General features: G+C 30.3%; 2 protein-coding genes across 5 annotated transcripts in view; one reads left to right on the forward strand and one right to left on the reverse strand.

Annotated features, from left to right (window-relative positions):
• On the reverse strand, positions 1-26480 carry LOC127735376 (F-box/LRR-repeat protein 2-like). 4 transcript variants are annotated; one of them, XM_052245541.1, is made up of 7 exons: positions 26232-26480; positions 17680-18160; positions 16277-16543; positions 13732-13898; positions 9175-9377; positions 2663-2842; positions 1-1504 (listed from the first exon to the last, which is right to left on the reverse strand). In XM_052245541.1, the coding sequence occupies exons 1-7, from the start codon at positions 26283-26285 to the stop codon at positions 1333-1335; spliced, it is 1524 nt and encodes a 507-aa protein (XP_052101501.1). In that variant the 5' UTR covers positions 26286-26480; the 3' UTR covers positions 1-1332. The 4 variants fall into 4 exon arrangements, with proteins under 4 accessions (XP_052101501.1, XP_052101500.1, XP_052101502.1 ...); XM_052245540.1 differs by lacking the exon at positions 26232-26480 and adding an exon at positions 21437-21709; XM_052245542.1 differs by lacking the exon at positions 26232-26480 and adding an exon at positions 20610-20691.
• Positions 20743-27470, forward strand: part of LOC127735380 (zinc transporter ZIP13-like) — a 40899-nt gene continuing 34171 nt past the window's right edge. Inside the window, exon 1 of the mRNA XM_052245545.1 lies at positions 20743-21133. Within this exon, the coding sequence (XP_052101505.1) occupies positions 20815-21133 (319 nt within the window). The 5' untranslated portion in view covers positions 20743-20814. The remainder of the gene's footprint in view (positions 21134-27470) is intronic.

Raw genomic sequence — 27470 nt, forward strand, 5'->3', positions numbered from 1 at the left:
AACATTTTGCTAATTTTATTTTCAACATTCCTTCATTGGATTGTCATAATTCATATTTGTAAATAAATAATAAAATGTCTAAGAAACAACATAAGATGCTCATATAATAAATAACATAGAAAATCAATAAAACTATCAAAATTTCTACAGAACTATAATACATGTATCAATAATTTTTCAATAAAAAAAATCACTTTAAGTAAGTCTCCCATACATTGTAATACTAACTCTTTTTTATAAGGCCATGAGGTTAAAAGAGAATATGCTGGTAGCTCATAGCTGAAGTTTTCAAATATATCAATACAAAACGTTTTGATTCATAAATTATTCAAAGATGGAACATTGAAATGAAATCTTAACATTTTTATCCTTCCAAAAGCATGCATATTACATATGCAGTGAAATGTATTTATACTGCAACTAGTTGTGTTTATTTCCTAAATTTGTAACAAAGCTATATTTGTGCAATGTCGATTTCATCATGGATCACTTTTTTCCACAATCAGGGGTTCATTTAGGGATGAAAATAAGTTTGAAATTTGTATTACAATTCAAATAGCTATCAATGTATGAATTTAAGTTGCAGTATAAAAACAATATTTAGGTCAATGTCAGAAAAAGATAAACTTTTTTGGTTAAACCTCGCCCTTCCCCAGTTTCTCAGCCTCATACAAAAAAGTTTATAATTTTCTGACATTAACCTAATATTGTTTATTTATTTGTATCACAAAAAGCTAATTTAATGTGAATTTTAGCCAAAAATAAAATCATCTTTTTTTGGAACAAGCTAGTGATCTTTCAATGCCATACCCTGTAGACAGGTTGAAATCTGCAATGTTTCAACAGTGTATAAAGATGACCTGTCTTCACAGTAGCATACCAAAAACATGAACATTTTATTTATATCATTTTTGTTGCAAAAAATTACTTGATGTGATCAATTTTACCAATATGTAAATGAGTCATTTATGTATTAAAGGTTAGTTGTTTCCTGTGGACATTTCATCTTTTTAAAACAATAACACTGTGTAAAAATTGTTTCTGATTTAAACTTTCTGTAAATTGATATTTAGGTCACAGTGATCTAAACAGTCAGTAAACAGTAGCACGCTGTACAGTCGAGACAATGATAATCATACTGTTCAGAGGACTACATGTAAAATGAATATTAAAACAGAATGTCACTGGCTAATAACATTTTAATTACTATTAAGATTAAAAAAAGATGTTTGCTTTCAATTAATCAGAAAATTAAGGAATTCAGCAGACCACTAGAACTAGGATCACTCATTGTATGATTGTGAGATTCAGCAGGCTATATGATAAGGTTCATCAGTTAAACAAAAGGTCACTATAGTGATTCAGCAGGCTAACAATACTGGTACAATAGTTTGTAGTGGTTCGAACAACCTTTTGTCTATCTGCTCTTTCAAAGTTTGATTTGACCATCTCGTAATACTCTCCATCACTCAGGGTAAACGATTTCATGTATGGACATCTCAAGCTAAAATATGAAAACTTAATTAGACAGATAATATTTTAAACGATTACTGGGTCTGGACCTGTGCTACTGCATGCAATTGATTGAGGTAACATGTGTACTGAAACATTACTGATGAAGATGATTTCAAAATATATGTTCAATTGAATTTGAATAAAGTAGTCATTGATGTAATGTTAAGGGATAAAAATGTTAGAATACAATAGTTTATTAAATATAACAATTATTATAAAATATTAATTGCTTCAACAAAACCAAGAAAAGATTGACAAAAATTTCAAACTACCAGCAAACAGGAAGTGGCTACACAGCAGATGTTAAAATTGTTTACAGGCTACAACTCAACATTATCTCCAGATAAAACATGCCACTTATCCAGAATTAAATTGCGGATGAAAAAGAAAAACAAGGAAAAAGTAATATACAAATCATTGGACAAGCATAGAAGAATTGAACATGATGATAGATGTATATTTTTGTTAGGAGTAACAATAATATGTCTCAGATAGATGATATGCCTTCCAACACACTATTACCTTCGTTGTGAGCTAGCATGTTATAATCAGACTTGCATGTTGGTCATGTTCAAAGCATGTATAATATACTGCACTAAGCAATCATTTATCAATCAGAATACCAACAGAAAAATTTAGCAAATTGATTACTTAACTCATTTTGATATTTAAAGTATGAGTAACGGATTTAGTCAAAATTATTGTACTTAAGGAGATGTTGATACATTTCAGGACCTCCACTATTCAAATTCAGGATATCCTGAAATATTTCAAGACCTCCATAATTTGATTTCAGGATAACCTGAGATATGTCAGGAACTCCATAATTAAATTTCAGGATATCCTGAAATCCATTAAATATCTATTTCTGAGAACATGATACTATATATAGTACCAGTATATGAATAATGTATTATCACTATGATGTTTTATCTACTATAATAACATTGCTCATTAATTACTCTGTCATCCTATACTTTATTTCAACCTAAAGCCAAAAGGTAATGCTTTGATTTAAGTTTTTATTACAGAAGTTCATGCTGATTTTACCCAGCAATTTTCCATCTTACTTCATGGAGTTATTTAATTACTTACCATATATTTTCTATTAAATAAGTACTCTTATCCCTGTTATTTCATTACTTACCGTATGTGATCTATAAATTTACTGCTCTTATCACTGAATCTGATTGTATCAGGGTCCCACTGAATTTCACATCTCAACATTTTTGGGCAGTTTTGTGCAAATGCTTCAATGATCTGATCAATATGAACACGGCTTTGGATCTTCAGAAACCAACCATTAGCTGTTCCAAGGACACAGATTCTAAAAGAAGAAAAATAGGAAATGATTTAAAATTAGTATTGAATATTTTTCAATATTATTCCCCCAGGTTTCACTAAGATAATGAGATAACTAATGGATTAATTCTTTGGTTTTAATAAGAGTACCATTAACATCATAAACCTTTTTTTTTCAAAGGCTCATCTTTCTTTCAATTATAACATGTAAAACAGTATACTTCAATATATATTGTTTAATTTGCTCATTTGTTATAATAAACATGTAAATGATTTAAATGTGCAGACAAATGATACAAGATCATACAACAAGAGTACTATTATCATCAGAAACAAGTTTTTTCATGTTTTCAGACCTGCCAACTATCCCGATTTATGGGGGATATCCCCCATGAGAGGTGTTTACCTGAATTTTGAAATTCTTTATCATACAAACTGAACACCTCAAAACAGTCATTCAAATGAGTTAAAAGGGTATTAAGCACATACATACTCATTCAAACAATAAAGTAGCAGATTAAAAACACTTATGACAATATAAGAGGGGCAGTAGGTCCTCTTATGGTTAAAATCCCCCATTGAGATTTTGAAAAGTTGACAGGTATGTGTTTTTTTTTTCCAAAGACTCATCTTTCTTCCAATTATAAAATGTAGAACATTAATAACATTACTTGAATATAGATTGTTACATTTGCTTGTTTGTTATAATTAACATGTAAATGATTTAATAATGCAGACAAAGTATACAACAACAGTACTAAAGTGAATTATCATCATAAACTAGTTTAGGTTTTTTTTAAAGACTCTTTCTTCCAATTATAAAATGTAGAACATTACACATGAATATAGATTGTTAAATTTGCTAGTTTTTTTATAATTAACATTTAACTGATTGAAAAGTGCAGACAAAGAAGATGGATTCTTGCAAAATATAAAAATTTAATTATCTATCAGCAATACTGTTGAGACATGTAAAGTTGTATGTAGGAAGTGTGAGATAAATCTTAATTAGAATTTCTACAAAGTTCACTTTAAACTGTAATCAATCTTTATCTATCTTTACCCTTTTACTTGTACATTTTGATAATCAATATTTTTGTCTGTCAGTAAAAGCAGATGTCATACATAATGTTAAATTGATCATTTGCATGTTATCCATACAAAGCAATATATTACTACTTAAACATATTTAATTTGTAAACTAATGGCTGAAGATGTTAATAAGGCAAATTAAGTGACCTTTGACACTTGTAAGAAAATGAAGTGTTCCTTACATATTTTTCTATTTGTTCATATGACTAGCTCTTGTTACCATTGGTCAAGGTTGTGAAAAAAATAACTTTGAGCATATTGAATACCTCCTGCCATTCGGATATATCATTTTGACCAGAAAAATAACCCAAACTTTAGCACACTTTCTAACACATTCATGTTGTAAATAAAGTAATGTCAGAAGCTATTGTCTAGAGTTTTATTTCATTTTGTAATGGGCAATTATTTTATTCTCTATCATAGATTTTAAAAGTGAAACTGCAAGCAACTGCTCACTGATGATACCCCCGCCCAAATATTTCGGTAAACAAGAAGTTGTTGAGTGATGAATCTGAAAATGCATCATACGGTATAGATGACTTATATAAACCCTGAAACCAAATTTCAGAAATCCTTGTATTGTAGTTCCTGAGAAAAATGTGACGAAAATTTTCAACTTGGCTATCATGTGTAAAATGATACAAGTGTTCGGTAAACAGGAAGTTGTTGAGTGATGAATCTGAAAACGCATCACACGGTATAGCTGACTTATATAAACCCTGAAACCAAATTTCAGAAATCCTTGTTTTGTAGTTCCTGTAAAAAATGTGATGAAAATTTTCAACTTGGCTATCATGTGTTAAAGGATACAAGTGTTCGGTAAACAGGAAGTTGTTGAGTGATGAATCTGAAAACGCATCACACAGTATAGCTGACTTATACAGAGGTAAAACAGTATACCCCCACTTTTTTAAAGCGGAGGTATAATAAACTTTTAAGACTTTATCACAGAAAGAAAAAAAAGAAGTACCTACTGTAAATTCAGAAATTATTGCGAGGTTTTAATTAATGCAAATAAAGCGACTGAATGAGTATTGCAATAATAAGAACTCGCTTTCTTATATCTGATACATATAACTGTATGCAGATTTTCCTGAAATCACAATATTTAATCTCGCATTTTAGTCCATTCTACAAAATTCGCAATAATAAATGCACACAATAATTTCTGAATTTACAGTAACATGAAAAATACGTTTTTTTCTTTTACAAACTAATTTCTAGATGACTTCTGTTGTTATATGTATTGGTCATCATAGAAATAATCCTAGATAGGTATATCTTTATTAAAAGATTATGTTAGAGAGTGCTTGCACTTTTTTCTTCTTTGCTTCGATCACTATTGCTGATATGAAAATGAACCTTTAATGAGTATTTTTTATAAGTTTTAAATAGCAAATTCATAAAAAGAAAATTGGATTGGTGGTGAATGCAATACACTGTAGGGATATGTTTTAATTATGGTCTTACTAGCAATTAGTATCTGACGACAGAGGACGATTATACTAAAACAAAGCTAAAAGGTACAAAAATAAGTTTTCACAGTAAATATCAAGAAAAAGAATCACATAAAGGTTCTTCTTGTTAGTGTTTGATGATAAAATTATATATAAAGAAAATAGGGTAATCTGTGTCCATTAAAAGTCTTTTAAACTGTTTCCTGAAACCAAATAATCAGTAAATCAATCACACAGAAGGTATTTAAGGAAAAACTAATAAATAGATCAAGTTATTTCTGTAAAACAAACATCATGTTGAAACATTCAACATTGTTTCCTTATCAGAAAGTTAAAATTTTACAACAGAATCAATAGCCAATTTCAGCCAATACATAAGTTTCTGTTTTCCAATAACAGAACATTAATTGATCAATTATGTTGCTACAAATAATTTAAGTGGTGAAAGTATGTTCAATTCTCATCATATGACTGATTGTTTTGTACTTTACTGATCAGACTTATTTAACATACAAATCATGTCAATACATGAAAGCTATGATCCTCGCTATGATCTCACTTCCAAACATTATTTTTGCATTTGGAATTGATAATTTTTTCACGCTCTCACACAAATCAATTGAATCATACTATGTCATTTTCATATGATTATTTCTTTCCTTTTAAACTATCCTGGCCTATAAAGTCAGTGAAGGTGGACTGTTGTCATCAACTAGTAGTATCTTGTATTCATCCATCTGTCTCTTTGGCTGTCAGTCTGTCTGTCATTAAACATTGAACATTTTTTTTAAATCTTGTTTAACTGATTCCATGATAGTAATGGAAAAAGTCTAGCCTGATGCATCCTTAAAGGTGTCTACTTAAATAAATTGTGGTTTTAACAGGGCATTAATGGTTTAAAATACAATGAAAATGACTGGTAAAAAGCTAAAAAAAAATTAATAATAAATATGTGTATGTCTAATTGCAAATAAGCTTTTTGGAAAATGTTACATTTGTGATCCCCTTTAAGAATAATAGTTGATGGCTTATAGCCTGCTTTCACACATTTTTCCCACTTTTTTCTAAAACAGAAATTTTGGGGACATATCTTGAGCATGATAATAAAGGCGTATTGTCATACTACAGACCAATACATACATGCTTTTTTAAACAAACTCCCATTCTCTCTTAGGATTAACTGTACTATTATAATACACTAATCCTTCTAGAATAAATAATGATTACTTCTATGTTCTCCTTACAACTTGTCACATTGACAACTGAAATCTCCTGACAAGAATTCTTTCTCTCCTGATAAATCTTATATCCGTTCTATCCCCTCCAGACTACTAAGTGCCAAGTAATATTATTAGGGTTAATTTTTCAAGCTCATAAGCTTTATAGATTACACTGCTAATGTTTTATGATGATAAATCAATAATACGGCTTTAGTATAGGCCTGTAATATCACTTGCTAATTTATTGAATGGGTTGTGTTGGGTTTATTATTTCGCTAATACTTTCCTTAATAATAGCTTTTTGAAAAAGTGTTCTGTATAGAGTTAATAACATTTTATGACTAGTAATGCTTTTATTTCATCAGGTCTTTGAATTTTTTTGTCAGTAAATGTTTTTCATCATTTCTTTTATGGAAGACCAACAGCTTAAATTTATTGCATAATGGAAATAACAATTTTGTTTCTTTATTGAAATAGCAATTTTATTGCACTATTGAAATAGCAATTTTATTGCACTGTTGAAATAGCAATTTTATTGCATTATTGAAACAACAATGTACTTCTCTATAGACTTGCTAATTTTTTTGCATAAAGTCAATTTTTTGCAAGGAATCAAGCAAAGATACAAATAAACCATTCAATTAATTAGCAAGTGATATTGCTATTTACCTTAGTTATGGTTAAATAAATTAGCTTATGGTAAAAAAAATTAGAAGAAAGAGAGAACATTGATTTTTCAATTGGCTATTCCTACTGTTTCTAGTGGCATCTAATGAAAGGAATACCAGAGGATTACTTGTATAGCAATGCTTCAATTTTCAACTGAATGTCCAGGCTTTAAGAAACAAAAGTACACCAGTGATATATTTACATGATAAACCTATATGACCCAGTGACCATTCTGGGATGTTTGGCTACCATAAACTTCTGTAAACACCTGCTTTAGATGTCCTTTAATCTATCTCTTATCAGATGTGATTAACTATTACCTTCTCTGTTCTTATCTTGAACACTGAATGAAATTTACATGAGATACAATGTCCATTAATTTTCTTGCAACTGGTCAGTTTAGTTAATAAAAATTCAGTGAAAATGTAACATTTAAGATAAAATTTTGATGCAAGGACTTGAAAAAAATGTCCTCTAGCTAGAAAACTCAAATTTTACTATCAAATGAATCTTGCTTAAATATTTGCAGTAAATATGTTTTTTTTTAAACTGAGTTTTACTGTGCGTATTGCTGTGTGTTTGTTTATTCTACATTGGCTAGAGGTATAGGGGGAGGGTTGAGATCTCACAAAACATGTTTAACCCCGCCGCATTTTTGCGCCTGTCCCAAGTCAGGAGCCTCTGGCCTTTGTTAGTCTTGTATGTTTTTTAATTTTATTTCATTTACATGTTTTGGAGTTTAGTGTGACATCCATTTTCATTGAACTAGTTCACATTTTTGTTTAGAGACCAGCTGAAGTGCGCCTTCGGGTGTGGGATTTTCTCGCTGTGTTGAAGACCCATTGGTGGCCTTCGGCTGTTTTCTACTCTTTGTCAGGTTGTTGTCTCTTTGACACATTCCCCATTTCCATTCTCAATTTTATTTGCATTCAGAATTATTTTGTCGAAAAGCTTCATATAAAGATCTCAGTTGAACATAGTCCATAAATGTTAAAATAACTGCTATAATATGGAGCATTTGGTTTTTATAATTAAAAAATTGAAAAAAAATGGTGTTTTAGTTGTGAACTCTAGGGTAGTGCTTATGGAAATACAGATACACCAAAAATAACACAAGATCTCTTTCTTGAGGCTGTTTCAATTTTAATTTACCTAGAGCTATCACATTTTTTAAGTGTTTTGAAATAAGTATTGAACATGTAAACACATTACTTCAGTCACTTTCTTGTCTGATCACCTGATATTTTTGACAGCTCTTCTTAATATAAAAAAAATACCAATGGCAGTCACTGGACACACTAATAGGAAATTGATTCATGGTTTCCTTTATATTCCAACAATCAATTAAAAGAAATATTCTTTTGCTTTTTCTTGTAATTAATTATTTATATAAAAGTATAGCATAGTTTGTGTGTAAAGAAAATAAACCTATGATCTAGTGTAAAAATTCCATGATTGAAGTTTTCCCTAGGGTTTTATTTATATTGTAATAAACACATTTGTGTGAAGAAGTAATACACTAAAGCATTTCTTGTACCAGAAATTCTACACACCAAGACAAAAGTACGCTTACACCTAGTACTGCCTGCTTCTTGGTTATCATCAATTTCTGTATACATCTGCTTTGAATGTCATTATCTCTGATAAAGTGAGAAAACTAATCTGTCAGAACATTGATCATGTCAGTCATTATAAAAATAAGGAGATGTGGTACTTTTGCCAATGAGATAACTAACTATGCACCACAGTCCAAATGGTATAGATGTAAGCTCACTAAAGGTCACTGTATGGCCTTGAACAGTGAGCAAAACCCATACTGATATATAAAAGTCCTGACATGACAAAATGTGAAAGAATTCAAACAAGAAAACCAATGAACGGCCTGATTCATTCTCTCGTTTTATATTCAGTTTACTTACTGTATATTTTTCAGCAATGGTATGACATTCAACCAAAAGTTTTCTGTTAATTTTGGTTTTCCACTTAGCATCAATCCAGTTAGTTGTCCCCCATGTTTCTGGATAAGTTTGTAAATGGTGTTTTCTGACAAGGCATTTGTGTAGCTTAAATCAATAGCCTTAAGCTGATTTAATTTCCCTCTTTGTACCAGTGCCTCTAATATCTGCAAAGTAAAATTATTTTCAGAAACCTTATTGATAATTCTTTTGAAATGAGAACAGTGAGTAAAACAATTTTATTTTGGGATTGTTTGCTGATCATTTTGGGCATCTTGTTTTCAATATTTTGCTTACATCCTTGTTATTTTTAAAATGATTTTAACATTGCAAACATATCTTAACAAAATAAAGAGAAATCAAGCCAACTACTATTTTCTGCCAATTATTTAAATGTCTATATCTCAAAAACAAGTGCACAAAAAATTGTTTCTTGTTTGATATTAACTCGTCAACAATCATGTCACTGTAATTATTGTAAACATATTTTATTAAAGAAATCAATATTATATATAGCTACAAGGGTAAAGACATAAATACGAAATAAACAAGAGATTCAATAATTGGGATTAGGAAACAAGAGCAGTGCTCTTATTTAAATCCGTCTCCAACTGTAATTTGAGGAGCCTTTCATTGTGTTTTTTAATGTTTTTTTTAACATCTACCCCTATAAGGTTCCACATTTCATAATTTTTCCCCATTTAAATGCCTTATGTTTTAATATTGTTATTTAACAATTCTACCAAATTGCTATATTGAAATAACACACACACACACACACAAACAGCAGACTGCCTGACAGTCTCAATCTTTTTTCATCAATTTTCAAAGAAGTTCCATAATTTACTAACAATTTGTAGAGGATAAGAAAAAAAATATATGGTAGCTCAATTATCTTAAACAAATTTTCTTTGGATAATTGAGCTTGTTGCTTGTAGAAAGCACCAATGAGAATAACAGCCTAAAGTAATCTTCCTTGAATAGTATTGGCAATGAATGGGATCAAAGGAAAAACTTACAAAAAAAAACTCCTTATAATTGAATAAAAACCCATGCAGTCATTATTATATTTCTATGGTCAAATTAATTTGAGACTGTCAGAAATCCAGGAAATAAAAGAAGCTCTCCTGCAATCAATAAACTGATTAATTACTATATATAGACTTTTTTCTCGATAACTACCAGTGATCTCTATGATAATATCTTTGTTCAGCACATTTTATTGTATAGTTACAGACAGGCTGATTATATTACAAGACATCAGATCATTTGATTCAAGTACATTTGTCCTTATTCAAATAAATTGAAAAAAAAAAATTGGTAAGCCTTCTTATTACTTTTGTTGATTTTGGTTTTGGTGGAAAAAATATCTATAGAATAGCAACAAAGGATGGCTAATTTTCAGTTATTTAAACTAAAACTGTGAGTCTCAGTAAACTCACAAAAGATTCCTGTGGCCAACAATACTACATTGGAGAAAGTTATTTGGATTATCTCCCCTTTTAAATGTGGGACCAGGTTTATATTCCGGGCCTTTAAGCACATCTTCAGGCAGTATGGTTTAACCATGTAAAGTTTCTTTGATATCTGTCCCGCAGTTAAGGAGGAGTTTTGGGGGCTATTAACACATATTACAATATAGAAGTTTAAGTAGTGTACTGTTTCATCAATATTCATCCAGCCATTAAGAAGAAGTTGTGCTGAAAAGGCACATGGACAGACAGACAGACAGACAGACAGACAGACAGACAGACAGACAGACAGACAGACAGACAGACAGACAGACAGACAGACAGACAGACAGACAGACAGATGAATGGACAGACCAGGTAATTCCTATATACCCTCAAAATTGCATCAGATCTTTTTTTCTTTTTTTTTTTGCTTTGAAAATAAACTGCATCAGGTTCTATAAATGCAGAAATTGTTTTGATGTTTTTATTAATGCCAACAATGTGACTGGGTGAATATTGCAATAATAAGAACTCTGATATCAGATACATGTACATTTATAAACATGCAGATTTTCCTGAAATTGCAATAATCAATCTGGTATTTTTGTCCATTCTTCAAAAATCGCAATAATAAATGCATGCAATAATAATAAAGATATAAGAGTATTAACTGTCTAGGCATTATTAATATGAATAATATATATATATGAGAAGCTGAATACAAACCATAGAGACAGCAACTCAAACAGAACAATAAAACCAGAAAATTTATATCTATGCTTATATTGCAACACTGAACTGTATTGGTGTCTTTAAAAAATCTACAGCCCTTCATGCTCTATCACTAAATCAATATTTGGATCATTAATTAATATCTGTAATTACTTTTTATGATTAACATCCCCAGTGTTTATATCATTATTTGGAAAACATTCCATCAATCAATTTTATTGCAAATAAGTGTTTATTAATAAGAGATTTTCTTACATCAGAAATAGATTTTCTTGTGTGACATAATGTAAAGCATTCAAAACCATTTTCTACTCTGTCCCACACTCCCTTAAAATGTTTTTTGAGAAAGTAAACAAGTCCAATATTACGCTTTTATGATCTTCTGTATAAATCTCGCAAAACTCATATTGGATAAGAGAAATAAAATTGGTCATTATTAAACATGAACAGAAGAAGAGGTGTGGATATGAAAATGACATACAAAAACATATATAGAGGTATTAAAGCATTCAGTCAGAATTCAACAATTGACAGGTGTTTATACTGTATGTCATATCATAAATTGCCCCTTGTCATAATAAAGTTGTAAATAGATTTTACATATATACTATCAAAGATCTGGCAAATTCCCCAAATGACCAATAAAAAAAAATTATGATGTTAATATTGTGAATAAAATGACACAAAATGTGTCAGAGGCTTGTATAGTAGTTTATATCATTATAATTATCTTGTTTTAGGAAAGCTTAAAAACAACTGAATAATAAAAGGAACAAGCATTCTGAGAGTATTGCATGGCAATACATAGTCCCCTATCAGGTAAAAATTCATTATACTGGAACAAAATGCTAACTTGTTATATAACATGCCATGGTGTAAACAAAAAGTAAATATCATGTCAATATCTTCAAGCATGACTAAAAACAGTGTGGAAAACTGATTATATGAGTGAATTTTTCAAGTCCAAGGACCATAACTCTGCACAAATTATTAGACCGAAACAAAAATTTGAACTTGATCTGTAACTTGTCATGATAAAACTATATACCAATTATCAATCAATATCGTATAAGCATGATGAAAAAAACATTAGATATGATTAATAGTTCTCTAAAATTAGATATGATGTAATATAGTGTATATCTATTTTCAAATTATAATCAAATATAATTAATAGTTCCAAATATTTTTTCTTTCATTTGTCACAAACTAATATAGATTTGTAACTTATCTATAAAATGTCAACAACTTTTATCTACACAATGTAATGTATTGAAATATATACATAATAAAAATAGATTATCTAACTAAAGGATTTCTCTTCATAATTTTTTTTATATATATAGCATTCAGAAAATTAGTTTATACTAAATAACTAACAAACCTGCCAAAAAATTCTTCAAATAATTGAACAAAGAATGTCTTTTAAAAACTTAGTTATCTCCCTTTGTACAGAAATATGGTTTAACATAGTACTCTAACATTAGATATGGTCCAGAGTTATGGTCCATATCTCTGGATTAAATCATCAGACCAGAGCAAAATTAGAACTTGATCTATAACTTGTCATGATAAAACTATATACCAAATATCAAATCAATATCTTCAAGAACGAGGAAAAAAAGTGTGGAAAGCTGATTTGCCAGACTGACAGAAGGACAGACAGACAGACGGACGGAGTGTAAACCTAAAGTCCCCTTCGACTTCGTAGGTAGGGGACTAATAATTTACCAAAATTTTCCTTGCCAATGCAGAAGCTGTCAAATCAAGAAAATTTTATTTACAAATCTGCCAGGATCTGACATTGATGATGTGCTCTTATGTTAAACCTCTTATACTCTATGCTGCAACTTTTGACTTCACAGCTGTACCTGTTCAAAATCTTAGACACATAAATACTATGGGAAACTAAAAAGTTAATTCGGATACATTTTGGTGTACGATAAGGCTCAATACTTGGTCCTAGGTTGTTTGTTTTGTACCTACATGACCTTCTATTATATACCAGGCCCCCCCTTTTGTGGGAAAAAATTTGGTTGATTATATAGGGAATCACTGAAGCATGACTGGAGCGGGCCTCCCCTTAGGTCAGTCAGAGGCCCCCCCTTTATAAAAAGTTCTGGATCCGCCACTGGTTCTTATGAAAGTTGTGTTCATAAAAGAATTGACCATAAACTCACATCAACTAGCCATATTACGGTAACTAATTACTTGTGTTAATCTATTTCATCTAGTCTATATTATTATACTTACTTTCTAATGAAAGAAATATGGATTCCAGAATCATTTTCATTCTCCCACTGATTGATTGCTGTTGCATAAACATAAAACTTACCCTATCAGTAAAGAACTCACAGTATCCAAGTCCCAGATAGGTAAAGCTTGGAATACGAAGCAAAATATTTTCTAAGCATTCCTTTGAAAGTTCTGTTGATGTCAAATCAAGTTCTGTCACAACAGATGATTCCCATGGTGCATTCTTCATGTGCTCATCTTCAACCCCTATGAAAATATTAAAAGTCTGAATTGATCATTTATCAATTACAAAAACACAAAAGACGCAAAGTATTGATCTAAGAATACTCAAATTTACTGAAAGCTAGTTCAAAGCACAATTTCAACTAAGAAATAAACCATGTTCTCCAAGACTAAAATGTCAGTAAGTACACACACCTCCAATAGATTTAGTATAAGACATCATGAGTAGTGTGAGAAAACCATTAAATTGTGCAATGCTTGAATTTAAGTATAGACTGAATGTGGAACCATAAGTAGGTAATGGTATTCTCTCCTGAAGTGCTGACAATAACTCAACAAACCTTTTTGAGAAATTTACTGTTTTAACTTTTGACAGTAGAAAAAATGGTAATATTAATCTTTGCTTTTATGTTACACTTAAAAAATAAATGGGGAATGTGTCCATGGGACACAGATGATGCCCCTGCTTGCATATCATATAAAATTATAAAGGGACATAACTGAAGAACGATATACGTGACTCTACCCAAATTTGTACTTGATCTGATTGTTGTGGTAATAAGTATTGTGTATAAGTTTCATAACATCTGGTTGAGGCAACCTTAAGTTAGAGAACAGAAATGAAAAAATCAGCAATTTTTCCATTTGTAAAGGGGCATAACTCTAGAACAGTAAAAGTGACGCCACCAAAATTCAAACTTGATCTGTATTTTGTGGTAATAAGCATTTTGTATAAGTTTCATAACATTTGGTTGAGGTAAACTTAGATGTAGAACGGAAACGAAAAATTCAGCAACTTTTCTATTTGTAAACGAGCATAACTCTGGAACGGTGAAAGTGACACCACCAAAATTCAAACTTGATCAGTGTTTTGCAGTATTAAGCATTGTGTATAAGTTTCATAAGATTTGGTTGAGGCAAACTAAAGTTAGAGAACGGAAATGAAAATTTCAGGAATTTTTCCATTTGTAAAGGGGCATAACTCTAGAACGGTTAAAGTGACGCCACAAAAATTCAAACTTGATCTGTGTTTTGTGGTAATAATCATTGTGTATAAGTTTCAGAACATTTGGTTGAGGCAAACTAGAGTTAGAGTATGGAAACTAACTTTGGGACGTACAGACGGACGGACGTAAAGACGGACAAGGGTAAAACTTAGTGCCCCCTCCGCTACAGCGGGGGCATAAAAATTTCAGAATACATCAATAAGATAAAAAATTGTAAAAATAAATTCTGCAAAGTTGTGAAGAAATTGCTATATGCGGAAAAAAGTATCTCTGCAAAAATATTTTGGTTAACAGTTTCTAAATTTTTGTTCTTTCTATAAATGAACTCTCAAAGGCACAACAAAATGAAAATGATTTATTTTGTGCTCTTTGTGTGATACGTTGTTTTTTTCAAAAATTAAAAATGATGAAATGAAAATTACATCATATAATATGACAATTTCCCCAAGACTTAATTGTTCAAAAACCATTATCTGAGTCATGTGAGGAAAAGCAATATAAAGAAGTCATTAAATGTCAGAGTTAAAAACTTGGTTTAATTTGAGAGGCTTGGCATGGAAAGTACCAAAGTAAACATATAATCATGAAATGTTAATAAAGGATATCATGTTATCATTATATAACATGGGACTAGGGAGTACTTAAAACTTAAAATAGTACTTCAGCAGAATCTATCCATCTGATCACATATCTCTTTGTAATAAGTAGATTCTTTTCTCATTGATGTACCACATACTTTTAAAAATATGAATGTGTTGTGCGAGATGTACATGTACAACAACTGTTATTAGAATGTAGAAAGACATTTATAATTAAGTAGTTCAGTACTTTTTGTAGATATTACATTTAGTTACTTCTAGCATTCTGATAGTATTATTTAGTATTGTTTTACTTATTCTTTGGATTCAATGCCTATACTGGTATTGAAGAATTGAATGTTTTTTCCTGTACTGATATTTATTAGACATTTTCAATATACATTTGGTGATTTTAGTAGGTCAGATTAAAAATAAGTCATAAACTGTGTCAGTGGTTGGTTTAATTTTTGTCCTTTGGGGAATTTGGTATTTTGGTAGATATTTGATAGTCTCTGTTAAATCTTTTCACTAGTCTCCTTGTTTAGACTCTGAGTAATTTAGAACTTGACATATTGTATTGACATCTGTCTATTGTTGGAGAAAGTATGTTGACCTCTGATGACTTTTGGTTTTGATTTTTTTTTGGTGTCCACGGTTTCTTTCATATCTTTTTTTTTTCTTTTTGTCATAGTGTTCACTTTGTTTTTTTTTATTGCTACTTGAAATCTTCTTACTTATTTTGTCAGCTTAATTGGCATGTTAAAGTTAAGGCTAAACATTGGCATTCAGCAACTAACAAAGTGCAATATAAACCCACCTGTGTGTTGCAGCAGTAGTGATTTCAGCTTTTTACATCTTTGGAGAAGAGTTTTAAATGATGTACCTTTGACTCTCAGACAGAAATTCATGGCTAAAGTTTCTAGATGGATACAGTTGGAAGTAAGTAGTTCAATGTGAGAGTCATCAATAAATGAAATACCATATAAATTCACAACTTTTAAATTTGGTGTGTGTGATTTGATCTTCCCAATATTAACAACTTCATAGATATCCTCTTCAGCCTCAGTTGACATTTCGAAAGTGCCTACAATTTTCAATAATATTCTAAAATATTTCTTATATGTTTATCAACATAAAAGATAATATGATATATAAAACTCAGTTTTTACATGTGAAAAACAATTTAAATATGAATATGTCATAAAATATGAATAAATTAGTTTGAAACTTTTTACAGTTAGACTAAGTAAATAAATCAAATGCTATAGTACTTAACACTAAAATGAAGGTAGTTTTTACACAAACTTTTAATATAGTAAACTTTCTGTCTAATGCCATACCTAGCTTTGCATTTCCAAAGCTGCAAACCTAGGAATTAGATGTTCATGGCAGATTTTTAATAATCTCTGTTAATCTTTTTTCATTATTTGTATAGAGTGCAGTATGAGTTTGACATATGAAATTGATATTTGTATATTGTTGAAGACTATATGTAATTCTCTCTAGTTACTTTTTTGTATTTTTGTGTTGCTGTCTCATTAATGTTTACCACACATTACATTGTATTTATTATTTCATTATTTTTACTTTTTAGCTTATCACAGGAGAAGCTGTGACATTCTAAATCAATAAAAAAATATAAGAAATTAACCTTGTTATATTTGGTCTATGAATAAGCAATAAAGAAAACTTGTGATAAATGTACTAACAATACAAACTGAATACTCTGTGTTAAATGAATTAATTTGTAAAGAATCATTAGGACAAATACAGTAATACTAAATATTCCAGTCAAGTGTTATATTGTTAGGATTATTTTATTAACATCATTATTAAAGTTTAATCTATCAAAGTATAGTTAACCATGCTTCATAAGCACAAATATAAACATACTAAAACATTTTATTGACTCCAATATCCTATGAAAAGGAAGTTGCGGTCTTAATTATCGGCTGTTTTTCTACAAATTTATTGCATAATATCGTTACAAAGCATAAAGCTGCTTTCAACAATTCACTTTCAATTTTTCAAGCCAGGGTGCACTTACTGCAGTAAGAAGCCTAATTGAGAGAAAATTAGCCAATGATGGTCTTTCTATTGATTATCTTTAAGTGAAAAACAATAAGATTGGGAAGGTTAGGCAAGAATGTTACCACAGGTTTCTATGGTTACTAACAACTTTAACATTATAGTTTGATATGAAAGTGTAAAAATAATTACCTATGAGATGCAACACCTCTAGAGAAGAAAGGCAGCTGTATATCCTCCTCATAAAACCTTCTAAGAATATCACTTCAGATAGACAAATACACATGGTTCGCAGATTGCAAGGAAATGCATTCAAATCATTGAAATCATGTAGTTGCATAGCATTTGAAAAATCAAGCGTCATGTTTTTTAAAATTGGACACTTGTTAGAAAGCTCATGTAGTACTGGAGCAGTAATAAGTTCACTGGGAAGTTCAATTGTCTGCATGGTGTTTCCAAATCTAATGCCAATCAACTGCATTAAAATTTCGATGTTGTTCACATGAAGGCCACCATACTCTGGCCGAAGTGATACATTTTTCCATAACTGCGTGCTGTAAACTATCATTCTCCATTTTTTGCAGACTCTAGCTAGTTTACCATAATCTTGGTGTTTTATGTAAGAGAATACTTTCATTAACAGTTTCTCTGGAAGTTGATGTATCTTTAATGACTGAAAAAATATCAAAATATCAAAATTTCTTATATTATTATGATAATGAAATGTGTATTTCTGTATTAAATCACTATATAATGCGTCCTCCATACATTTTTTGCTTGTCAGGATAATATATTCTTTTTTGTTCGCTGATTCCATATAGGCAACCATCAATCAATCAAACGTTTGTGTTTCTTTGATATTTTTTGTACAAAACTATATAACTAATTGAGAAAGAAGGGATAGTTCAAACCAGAAAAAACTATATGTAATATATCTATATATATCACATTGCATGGATTTATAAAAATAAGAAGATGTGGTATGATTGCCAATGAGACATGACTCTCCACAAGTGACCAAATGACACAGAAATTAACAACTATAGGTCACTGTACGGCCTTCAAAAATAAGTAAAACTCTTACCGCATAGTCAGCTATAAAGGGCCCGAAATGACAAAGCTAAAACAATTCAAATGAGAAAACTAACGGCCTGATTTATGTACAAAATAATGAACGAAAAACAAATATGATATACAGCAACAAACAACAACCACTGAACTACAGGCTCCTGTCTTTGGACAGGCAGCCCAGCACATACAGAAACTGTGGGGGGGGGGGGGGTAAAAATGTTAGCGGGTGCCCAACCCTCCCTTAACCTGGGACAGTGGTGTAACAGTACAACATATGAACAAACTATAAAAATCCATTGAAAAGGGCTTAACTCATCAGATCGATACAATGCACAAAAACAAGTAACAAAAACACAGAGTGGACGTGGCAGGGTACTTATATATCCCTACAACAAAAAGTTGTTTATATTTCATATCAAAATTGTATTTAAAAAAATATAAGGATCACAACTTTAATAATCTAGGAATGTGCTATGAGGCTTTAATTTAGCTGTTCAGTTTTGGTCTAATAATCATTTTTTGTATGTGAAACATTTCAGCTTTTGGAAGATTTATGGAAGGGTTGGCTAAAGGAAGAATTTAAAGTAATACAAAAGGGCAATAATAAAGTTGAAATGTTTGCATTGTTTAATTATCCAATGACTGAAATCAACCATTTATACCAGATAAAGTAAAATACAACATTTAAACTTGTTGATAGAGTTAAGTAACCTCAATATTTTATCAAATATTGCACATGTACTTGATAAGATACAAATTTTATAGCATTGTTAACCACAAAAAATAAAGTTCATTTAGTTGCAGGAACAGATGTTTTTGCTGTATGATAAACAAATAAGTGTAAATACACAGAAATGTACTAGGATAACACAATATTACTGCAGCTATATAGATAAGAGAAGAACTTCTAATTGCAAACATTAAACACTTGTTACTATTTTAGTTTTCCTTGATTGATTGGAAAAGAAAAAATATATATTGTAAGAAAAGGATGATTAAAATACTAATTTAGGTGTCTTGGATTCAACTAAAAAGACTTTTTTCACTAAACAAATGGGGCCACAAAATGAAATATATAATGAAACATTTCTTTTGGTCAAATTACTGAAATGATCTTTGGACAATACCACTAAAAAAAGAGAATTATGTCTATTTAAAAAAGAAGTATTTTAAACAGATATAAATAAAACATATATTAAGGGTCATATATAACACACAGGCACTTGTATGTGAAAAAAAAATTCCTATATACCTTAATATAACAGTTTAGTACCTTGTGTTATATTAAGGTATATAGGAAAAAAAAATTCAGAGACAAGAGCCTGTGGTCATATACATCTTTTTACTTATCACTATAAACCAGAGTGCTTTAGCTGTTGAGGGGAAAATATATAGGTTTTGTAAATCAATTATAAAAATTGGCAAAGTTTTACATTTGAAATTCTTCATGTTGCAATTTTATGTACTAAATTTCTTAAATATGATACATGTAGTTTGTAAAATAGTTTTCCTTCATATCAAGTACTTAAAACAATACATCATGAAATTACAACTGTGCTTAAAAAAAAACAAATGAAACTTTAAAATGTTGTGCAATGTTTTGCATTAAACTTTTCATGTATTAAACAGGCAAGCAACAATATAAAATATAGAAAAAATCAATGCATTTACTAACCGATATGACAATAAAATGATCAAAAGTATCCTGTTGTGTGTTAGAAAGTGCTAACTTTGTCCTTGCTGAATCAATATCAACATCATAAATTGTTGATCTAGTAAAATCCATGATAGAATGTTTTTAATATACATCATACACTCCTATCAAAAATAATTTAACCTACTGACAAGATAAAAATGCTGGATGTTATTAAAATCGTCTGCAGACGGATTTCATTTTTTTTTGGAACACCTCTGAACTTATCTTATAATGAAATTGATAATTTTTTAATCAGTTAACCTTTTGGATCTATAGAACTAATTAGAATTGACATTGTTGAAATTGCATACCAATGCTATCGATAGATGTTTTAGAATATAATATTTTATTATACTTCATGAAATTATTGTCCAGTTGCTGTTAAAAACTCTACGTGCAATCCGTTGAAGACAGCTGATCTGTATTTAATGGAAAAGGCCAAGGACATTAACTTCAGTGAATGGTAAAAAGCCGAGGACTTTCGATATTCTATTTATGAATGGGATTTCCCCAGTCAACAACTCATCATTCGGAGATAGATAAATATGTGAACACAAACAATGACAGTCACCTCCCAATATTTGTTAACATTCACTATCTGTTTTGTACTGATAGGACTGTCAAATGGAGAGATACATCGAGCTAAAAGTCCACATATCAAATCTACCGGTAGAAACACGAGGACAACATCTGCTGAATCAAACGTGGCACAGAATTTCGAGGAAAGATCAAACAGTAACAGCAACATTATGGATGGGGAGAGAAATATGTACGAAGTCTGGATATATTCAGTGTGTGGTTCGATAGCCGTTGGTCTCAGTGGCATTTTCCCTCTGTTGATTATCCCGATTGAAGCTGGACCTGCATTGAAGCACGGAGGTAAGTTGTTCTCTCAGAGGTATCAAATTACAAACAGATGCCAACAATCAGGAACATGGGGCGACTAATATAGAGTGAACTCATGTGGAAAAGATTATTTTCTCTGCTTTCATGTTTTATATTATTATAAAAAACGATTAAAAAAATGAATAAAGAAATGAGGAATAAACATCTTAATAAAATATGAATGTTTTGTGGCTTGTGCTGAAACAATAACATAAGAGATACCCTTTATTTTAAAATTCTAAGATTTAAAAATTAAAATTATTTGTTCATACACTAATACATATTCTTAATACTTACTGACAGATAAGGTGAACAAGCTTCTCGAAAACTCTCTGAGGCTTTTATTTTAGATCCCATAGTCATTTTGAAATTTTCCAATCACACTTATACAAATGTGTGAATAAACAAATGTTAGCACTTTTAATATCACCTTCACAACATCAGCCTACTTAATTAAGTTTAAGAAGTTGCAGTTACATGATTTTGAAATATAATTTCAAGGTCATCATTAGCATCCATGTGCATTAGTTGTGCAGAATGATCATCCCAATACACAATTTGGCACAGATCACAGAAAATGATCTAATTAAGACAAGATGTACAAACATTGTGACTTTATTTGATGGCTTTGGCTTACATAGTTATTCTGTGATTGCTCTTTTACTACATTTCTATGTTTTGCAATTGTCAAGAAAATACAAATTAATTGTAGATTTATTCTAGGTTCAGATAATTTTCCCATGTACTGAGACAGTTAGGAATATGCACTGTTAATAATAATGACCTGTGCAACTTCTGACTTTATGTAATTTTAAAAGAAATTTTCCAACACAATAGATCATTATTTAACTATTAAATTCATAAGATTCAGTCTAGATTTTTTTATGTATCTCTGTGAAACTTTTTGAAACTTGAATAGGAATTCATTCAGTCAGTGAGTCACTGTTTATCCATATTTGGTTTTAATTGTGCCAAAGTGTCCACAAAGTGATTTTAATATAGGAAAATATTCTTCCTACAAACTATTAAAACATGCCATGTTTTATCTTATCTTTATCTTGTATATGGAATTTACTTAGATTTACACTCTAAAACTGTCTGCAAGATTTGACCTATTGTCAGGAACTGAGGTACATGAACTAATTCTTTACTTTCATATAACAATGGCAATTTATGTAATAAAAATAAGAAAATTATATTATAAAGACAAATTGATTTGAATATCTATTTCCTGGGGTGCATAATGATGATCAGTAATTACAATGTATATGCTTATATCAGAAAACAAACATATCATCTGTGTATCTTTGCTGTAAACTGGCAGACATTGAGTGGTTCATTGAAAGAGAATAATAGCAACAGACTAATTTTATGACCTGAACATATTTTAGTGTACTGAATATTGCTATGGTGTTCCATAGCTACTGGATCCCTGTATTAAAGGAATTTGGTCCAGCTAAACAATTTTACTCTATCATGTTTATAAGTAAGGAACTGAAAAACTGTGGAAATTTATATTCTAAGCTGTTATACTTTATAGCTGTGAGCTAGTTCAAATTATTCCACAATAAGAATCGTGAAAATGTAGCTGCTGCCTTTAGTATTTTAGTGTTTACTACATTTGTATTTGTCTGGTTTCATAATACTATTATATTTTACTAAGTGTTGAAATACAGCAATGTAAAATAAATAGTTTACCATTTGGGAAAGAGTTTCATATAATAGTCCCATAGAATAAACTGAAAAGTATGATTGTGTTTACATGGTAAGTTGGTGTTATCTTTTGGAAATGTTACCCATTCTTCACCCTGTCTATCCAGTACCCACCAAATAAGCTACTTACTCAAAATATTTATCTTCAAATTTTCATATTTGTTTCTTTTTTTTTTACTTTCTTTATTAGTCTATTGTGAAATTGTTTTTATACGACCGCAAAAAAATTTTGAGGTCGTATATTGGTATGACGTTGGCGTCGTCGTCGTCGTCGTCGTCCGGCGTCGTCGTCCGAATACACAATGGTTTTCGCACTCTAACTTTAGTTTAAGTGAATGGATCTCTATGAAATTTTACCATAAGGTTCAATACCACAATAGGAAGGTGGGGATTGATTTTGGGGGTTATGGTACCAACAGTTAAGGAATTAGGGGCCAAAAAGGGGCCGAAAATAAGCATTTTTGTAACTTCCAGACATAACTTGTGTGTTAGCATATGGATCTCTTTGACATTGTACCACAAGATTCCATATCACAAAGGGTCAATGCTGGGATTGATTTTGGGGTTAATTGCCTCAAAATTTTAGGAATAAGGGGCCAAAAGGGGGCAAAAAACAAGCATTTTTCTAGTTTCATGACAATAACTTGTGTGTAAGTGTATGGATCTTTCTGAAATTTTATTATAAGGTTACATTTCACAAAGGGAAAGCTGGAATTGAGTGTTGTGGTAATTGCACAAAACGTTTAGTAATAAGGGGCCTAAAAAGGGGTTTAAAATAAGCATTTTTTAGTTTCTAGACAATAACTTGTGTTCAAGTGTATGGATCTCTCTAAAATTGTATTACAAGGTACCATACCACAAAGGCAAGGCTGTTATTGAGCTTGGTTTGGGGGGAAAGGGGGTGGGGGTGATGAATCATAAGGGGGGCGGGGGTCAAAAAAGGGGTAATTTTTTTTTTCCCTTTTTTTTTTGTTTAAAATTTACATTTTAAGTTAGTTATTTTTTATCACGAAGAGAAAGTAGGAATTGAGTTTTGGGGTTAATTGCTCAAACATTTATGAATAAGGGGCCAAATATTGGTCGAAAATAAGGATTTTTTTAGTGTGCTCTAATGTTTAAGGAATAAGGGGAAAAAAGGTTAAAAAACAAGGGTTTCCATTTTAATTGACAAATAATTGAGTAAAGAACATTATTTAAAAGCAGTGTAAGGTTGGTAATTCAAACTCATTTAAATATCTCATCTACACTGCTTTTAAATTATGTAAATTGGAAATTTGCCAATAACTTTATTGTTAATAAATGCATTGGAAATTTGCCAACAATTTTAGTGTAATAAACTTCATTGGAAATTTGCCAATATAAAATTTTGCTGATGAAGGTTTTTTGTTTACCTTTAGCCTTGACTATGAAGTCATTTTCTATTTTTATAGCCTTATGATGTAGTTGAATTATTTAATACTTTTATGATGTGTTTAAATGGGGTTTTATCATGTTTATGGTTGCAAATTTATTGTTTTAGTATAATAAACTCCATTTAAAATTTGCCAATAAAAAAAGTTTTTGTTTATTTTTAGCTATGATTATGATGTCATATTCTATTTTACTTTTATGGTTGCAAAGAAATTTTTATTTTTAGATATTACTGTTAAATGATGCTGATTAAGGTTTTTGCTATGTTTAGCCATGACTATGATGTCATTTTCTATTTTAATATCTGTTATGATGTATTTAAATGGGCTTTTATGGTTACAAAGGAATTTTATTTTTGGATATTACTATAAAATGTTGCTGATGCTGATTAAGGATTTTGTTTATTTTTAGCCATGACTATGATGTCATTTTCTATTTTAATACCTTTATGATGTAATTTCCATTTTTAGATATTACTGTTAAATGATGCTGATTAAGGGTTTTTTGCTATGTTTAGCCATGACTATGATGTCATTTTCTATTTTAATATCTTTATGATGTATTTAAATGGGCTTTTATGGTTACAAAGGAATTTTATTTTTAGATATTACTTTAAATGTTGCTGATTAAGGATTTTTGTTTATTTTTAGCCATGACTATGATGTCACTTTCTATTTTAATACCTTTATGATGTATTTAAATGGGCTCCCATGTATTTAGATTTTTGATTATTTATACATGTTACCAAATTGGTCCACATTGAACAAAAACGGTCCAAATTTCAACTTTATTACATTACATCAAACATTGAATTCTACATATTCTTTGATATATTGAAATTAACAAACAATTTAGTTTATGGAGATTCCACCATAATAGGTAAATTAAATTTTTTCCAGTTCTTACACCACATTCATCCTGTGTCAGAAACCTATGCTGTGTCAAATATTTAATGACAATCCAAAGTCATAGCTGTATCAAGCTTGAATTTTGTGTCCATACTTGCCCCAACTGTTCAGGGTTCGACCTCTGCGGTCGTATCAAGCTGCGCCCCAGCGAAGCATTTTATTTTACATGTATGTTCTAGTCTGACACATTAAAAGTAAAAGATTTGTCAGTCTTTATAATTACCCAGTTAAAAATATTCAGGTAAAGATAGGATACTTTGATCCAGAGAGTACAAAATTAAGAATGTAACACATGCAGTCATTGATTGCACAACTATTTAGTCGTTTCATTTATGTAGCTTAAATGGCTTAGTTTAAAACTAAGACTTATAAGAAAAAGAAAATAGTGATTTGAATGATAACTTGCATAAATTACTACATGTACTGTAAAGATGTATGTTTTTCTTGTAAGGACAAAATAAAAATTTGTAACATATTGTATGACAACATCAATCATTTCCAGAGTTTAGTACAAGTACCCACATGACCCAAGTGGGAACTAAGTCTAAAAAGATTCGTAGATTTTATTTATCATTTATAAAAGTATGCCGTCCAAATTTCAATGATTATACTTAAAGAATATGTCATATGACAGTAGTTTGACCCTGATTATCATATATTTATGAATTTCTTGTACAAATAAGAATAAATTGTGTGTAAATAAAAATGCAAATACAAAAAAGTAGACACATCAGATAAATGTATACAACACAATTTTTGTTGAATCACTGACACTTTATTTAAATGGCACAGAATGCAATCATATTCGAATTCTTTTCAGCTTTAAATAAAAAGAGTTGCAGTATAAGTCATTGAGACAACCACCCAACAACAACAAAAAGCTAAGAACATCTACAGTCAGACATACAGTCTTCAGTGATAGCCATGTCTCTATACAAAATGTGAAGCTCTAAATTGACATAATGTATTTAAAAAATTGACTTTTTGTGTCTCTGATTAAGTAAAGCCAGTCTATGGAAAAATCAAAAATCAACAGACAGTTAAAAATATTTTCGACTTACAGATATATATAGAGAAGATTCCACTAGTTGTACTTCACTGTGCAGAGTCATCATTAGATATATCACCAAATTACAAGGTCATTCCAACAATAAAAAAGATAACTATCTCCCAGCAGGTGCTCTTTTATAAGCTGAACCAGCTTCTAATCACATTAATTATTTAATGGAAAATTATGCTCACAAATTGATTAATTGGTTCTGTATTTAACTTCTGTAAACTTTGGTGGGTAGATAAAAGAAAAACAGCCCAATGTCTGGATAGGATGATTTGTTACAGAAGATAGTTTGATGGTTTTTCCATAGTTTTTTTTCTATGGAGACATTAATATTTGAGTGCTAGTTTGTGGTCTAGTGGTGAGAAATCAATAGAATTATTTATGAACTTAAAAGGTAACATAATATACATCCATGTTCAATATTGGCTGATGTGAATTGTTCCTTGTTGAATTGAACAAAGGCTAATATCTATAATTGAAATTATATTGCATGGTCTAGAATTCACCAATGATTTTATTGGCATGATACGATTATGTTTACTTTAGTTTTAATTCATACACTAATGGATCACAGGAAACCTGAGGATAAATATAGAAAAGGATTTCTGGTCTAAATATATTTATAGAAGAAACAATCGTTTAATGGTGTGTAATCATAGCAATTACCGGTACATGAATATTCATGACTTCCAGATTAATATTGAAATAAAGTGAATTCAGACAAAACTTTACATTGTTTGTTCGTCAAAGATAATGTAAATTCAGAAATTATTGTGAGGTTTTTATTAATGTGAATAATGTGACTGGTTAAATAGTACAAAAATAAGAATTCACATTCTGATATCTTATATATATATATCTGTATGCAACTTTTCCGGAGATCGCAATAATTAATCTCACATTTTTGTCCATTGTCCAAAAATTGCAATAACAAATGCACACAATAATTTCAGAATTTACGGTAGTTTCAAGGAAAGATAATTCTCTTGCTGCGCTGACTTTATATATGTTTTGCCTGTGGCATCATAAATGTCTTTATAATAATGATAGTACAATTAGTAGAGGGGCATTATGTTTTCAGGTCTGTGTATCCATCTGACTGTCAATCTGTAAGTCTTGAGTGTCCCTCCTGTAACTGATTAATGATTGGGTTTAAAGGTAGATTAAAGTTTTCTTTTAGGCTAGTTTGTGGTCACACCACACTTGAACCTTAGTACACATGTTCATTATGAAGTGAACTGCC

This window comes from Mytilus californianus, unplaced genomic scaffold (genome assembly GCF_021869535.1).
Source record: "Mytilus californianus isolate M0D057914Y unplaced genomic scaffold, xbMytCali1.0.p SCAF_3, whole genome shotgun sequence".
In the NCBI taxonomy this organism is placed as follows: Eukaryota; Metazoa; Mollusca; class Bivalvia; order Mytilida; family Mytilidae; genus Mytilus; species Mytilus californianus.